This window comes from Poromitra crassiceps (genome assembly GCF_964638095.1).
Source record: "Poromitra crassiceps genome assembly, chromosome: 27".
Classification (NCBI taxonomy): domain Eukaryota; kingdom Metazoa; phylum Chordata; class Actinopteri; order Beryciformes; family Melamphaidae; genus Poromitra; species Poromitra crassiceps.
In genome coordinates this window covers 57,501-60,000 of record NC_139650.1, presented here as the reverse complement: position 1 = coordinate 60,000, position 2,500 = coordinate 57,501, and the positions used below count along the sequence as shown (strand labels likewise).

General features: G+C 43.8%; 1 protein-coding gene across 1 annotated transcript in view; it reads right to left on the bottom strand.

Moving 5' to 3' along the window:
• Positions 1 to 2,500, bottom strand: part of LOC310799342 (FYVE, RhoGEF and PH domain-containing protein 5-like) — a gene marked incomplete at its 5' end in the record, with an annotated part of 26,618 nt that overhangs the window by 16,603 nt on the left and 7,515 nt on the right. Inside the window, 3 exons of the mRNA XM_083661935.1 lie at positions 252 to 282; positions 411 to 469; positions 1,421 to 1,574. Coding sequence (XP_083518061.1) covers positions 252 to 282; positions 411 to 469; positions 1,421 to 1,574 — 244 coding nt within the window. The remainder of the gene's footprint in view (positions 1 to 251; positions 283 to 410; positions 470 to 1,420; positions 1,575 to 2,500) is intronic.

The window sequence follows — 2,500 nt, the reverse complement described above, 5'->3', positions numbered from 1 at the left end:
TAAGTAAAATTGGCTGAGAAAATGGGAACGTGATTAAAAAAAAGTGTATGAAACCCATGACCAAAATAGTCACACATCATGTCATTGTGTTACTTATGGTTGGAATTATAGTGAAAATGAATGATGATTAGCCTTTAGCTGGGGACCCCCTGGAACCCCTTCAGGGACGCCTGGGGGTCCCCGGACCCAACGTTCAGAAGCACTGCCACAGGACTGTGTGTACATGATAAATTATATAGGCTAACACTTACCTCCTGGAGAAGCTTGAGGGCTTTGACATGTCTGTGGACAGAGAAACATACAAACAATTCATCAAGACAATGGATGGAACATAATAAGAGTGGACAGATTCTGTTAACAGATTGGAAAAGGCGTTTGAAGTAATAAGAGAATGAGTTAAAGTAACTTACAATCTCTCTGTGTCCACTAGTTCTTTGGCAATGTAAAAGGCTCTGGATCGACCGTCAGGCTGTGAATAATGATATTCGTTATTTGTAATATGCTCAGCGATGGAACTAAAGTACCCACAATTGTATTTGGCTGGGCTGTCCACATCTTCTCCAACCAGCAATTAAAGTCTAAATAATGAGGACAACTTTGTATACAGCCCATTAACCTCCATTACCCCATATTAAAATTCTGACTTGTGAGGGCATTTGTGCAATTTCACCCAAGATGAACAATATTAAATATGTTTATAGTGCTTTATTCCAAAATGAGACTTCTACCATCGAAAGGTAACAAACACCTTAGTCTCGCTGGCCAGCTTGCTCTCCCTTCCGTCCAAGGAGTCTGGCGCCACAGGTCTCCATAACTGGGATAAACCCTCCCCTGCTCTACTCTGCTCTCCCATTGGAGTGACTGTTTCGGTGGCAGCCGGATGTCCGCTCCCGGCTTATTACAACCTCTGTCATTGGCTCCGACCATGTCAATCAGAGCGGCTTCCGCTCCCTCCTCCCTGTGTGTTGCTGTAAATGAGTGCCCTGCCGCCGCAGTGAAAACAACAACGTTAACTAGCTAGCAAGCTAACAGCAGAAACCTACACGCTAGCTTGTTGCTACACGCTGAAAACGGCAAGTTGGATTGTTTGAAACTATTTTCCAAGGGCACTGCCGCTAAGCGCCGCCCATCGCAATCCCACTATGGAGACCTGCGGTGCCAGACTCCTCGGACGGAAGGGAGAGGAGGCTGGCCAGCGAGAGTACAAACACCTAGTCACAAAATTATTGATAAAACTTGGTTGGCAAAAATGATAGCAATTGTACAGTCTAGATTCTCTTTTGAAATACTGAATGATTAAGTTATTTTTCCTTCTCAAAAATGGACAGTGTTCTTCTATTACAATGGAACAAACACCATTATTTTCAACATTTCCCCCCCCAGCACCAAGCACACTCAAAGCACAATTCTCAGGACTAACCTGCCAGTCATAATTGTTGTCTGCCGCTCCCTCCTCTTCCTCAGAGGTGCGTCCTTGGTCTTCGTCACCCGCCGTCTCTCCGCCTTCATCACCCTCTGAGCCGCTGAGCGGAGCCACAGCTATGGAGCAGACCTTGTAGGCTTCTGTGTAGGCACTGAGGAGGAGGGCATGTCAGGTTAGTAACATTTAACATACACATGACACACGCACACACACACACACACACACACACACACACACACACACACACACACACACACACACACACACACAAACGCAAACACACAAATTACTACAAAGCAAGAAAGATGAATATTTCTGATCTTCCAAGGAGCTTGCTCACATATCACTGCAGCCAGTCCAGCCTATAGGCCTACTGACAGTCTGATGATTTCTAATACATTTCAAAAGGCTGCCTATATATTAGATTAAAAAAATGCTTATGGAGAAGATCAATGTAGGCTACACAGATCCAACACGGTCTTGTGACAAATGCACTTTCAATAACATCACTGCATATGTCTATAGTCTAGTCTGTGAGGTAACACTTCAGTTGTCACCACAAATCTGACTTAATGGCTTTATAATATGAACCCTCTCCATAAAGCTTAATCTGCGAGAGAATAAATCAAACAAATGAATCTCGTTCAGCCTTCTCAGCTGCCTTTATGTTCCTCTGTGTTGAAATATCACCATAATAATTAAACATATTCAGTGTTAGAAGCAAAATGTGAAGAGATAAAACATTCGAGAATCCAATAAAACGATACAGCCTGCAGTGCCAACCGTAGCCCACCCAGGGACACATCTGTATTTCATGCTACAAGATACATGTACACTTGTGCCCAAGCGAATATGTTAACGGTTGCATCTCAGTGCATGGGGGGAGTAAGCTAGGCTAATATAACAACACATCCTTGAGTTACAGTAGCATATGGTCTATTATGTGAGCAATTGCCTTGCCAATGCTACTGCTATCTTTCACTCTAAGCACGGATGGTTTGAGCCCCGCTGAGATGTAAATGAGCTAGACATGATCAACACATGTGGGCAATTCAGATCTCTGTATTGCCCACATTA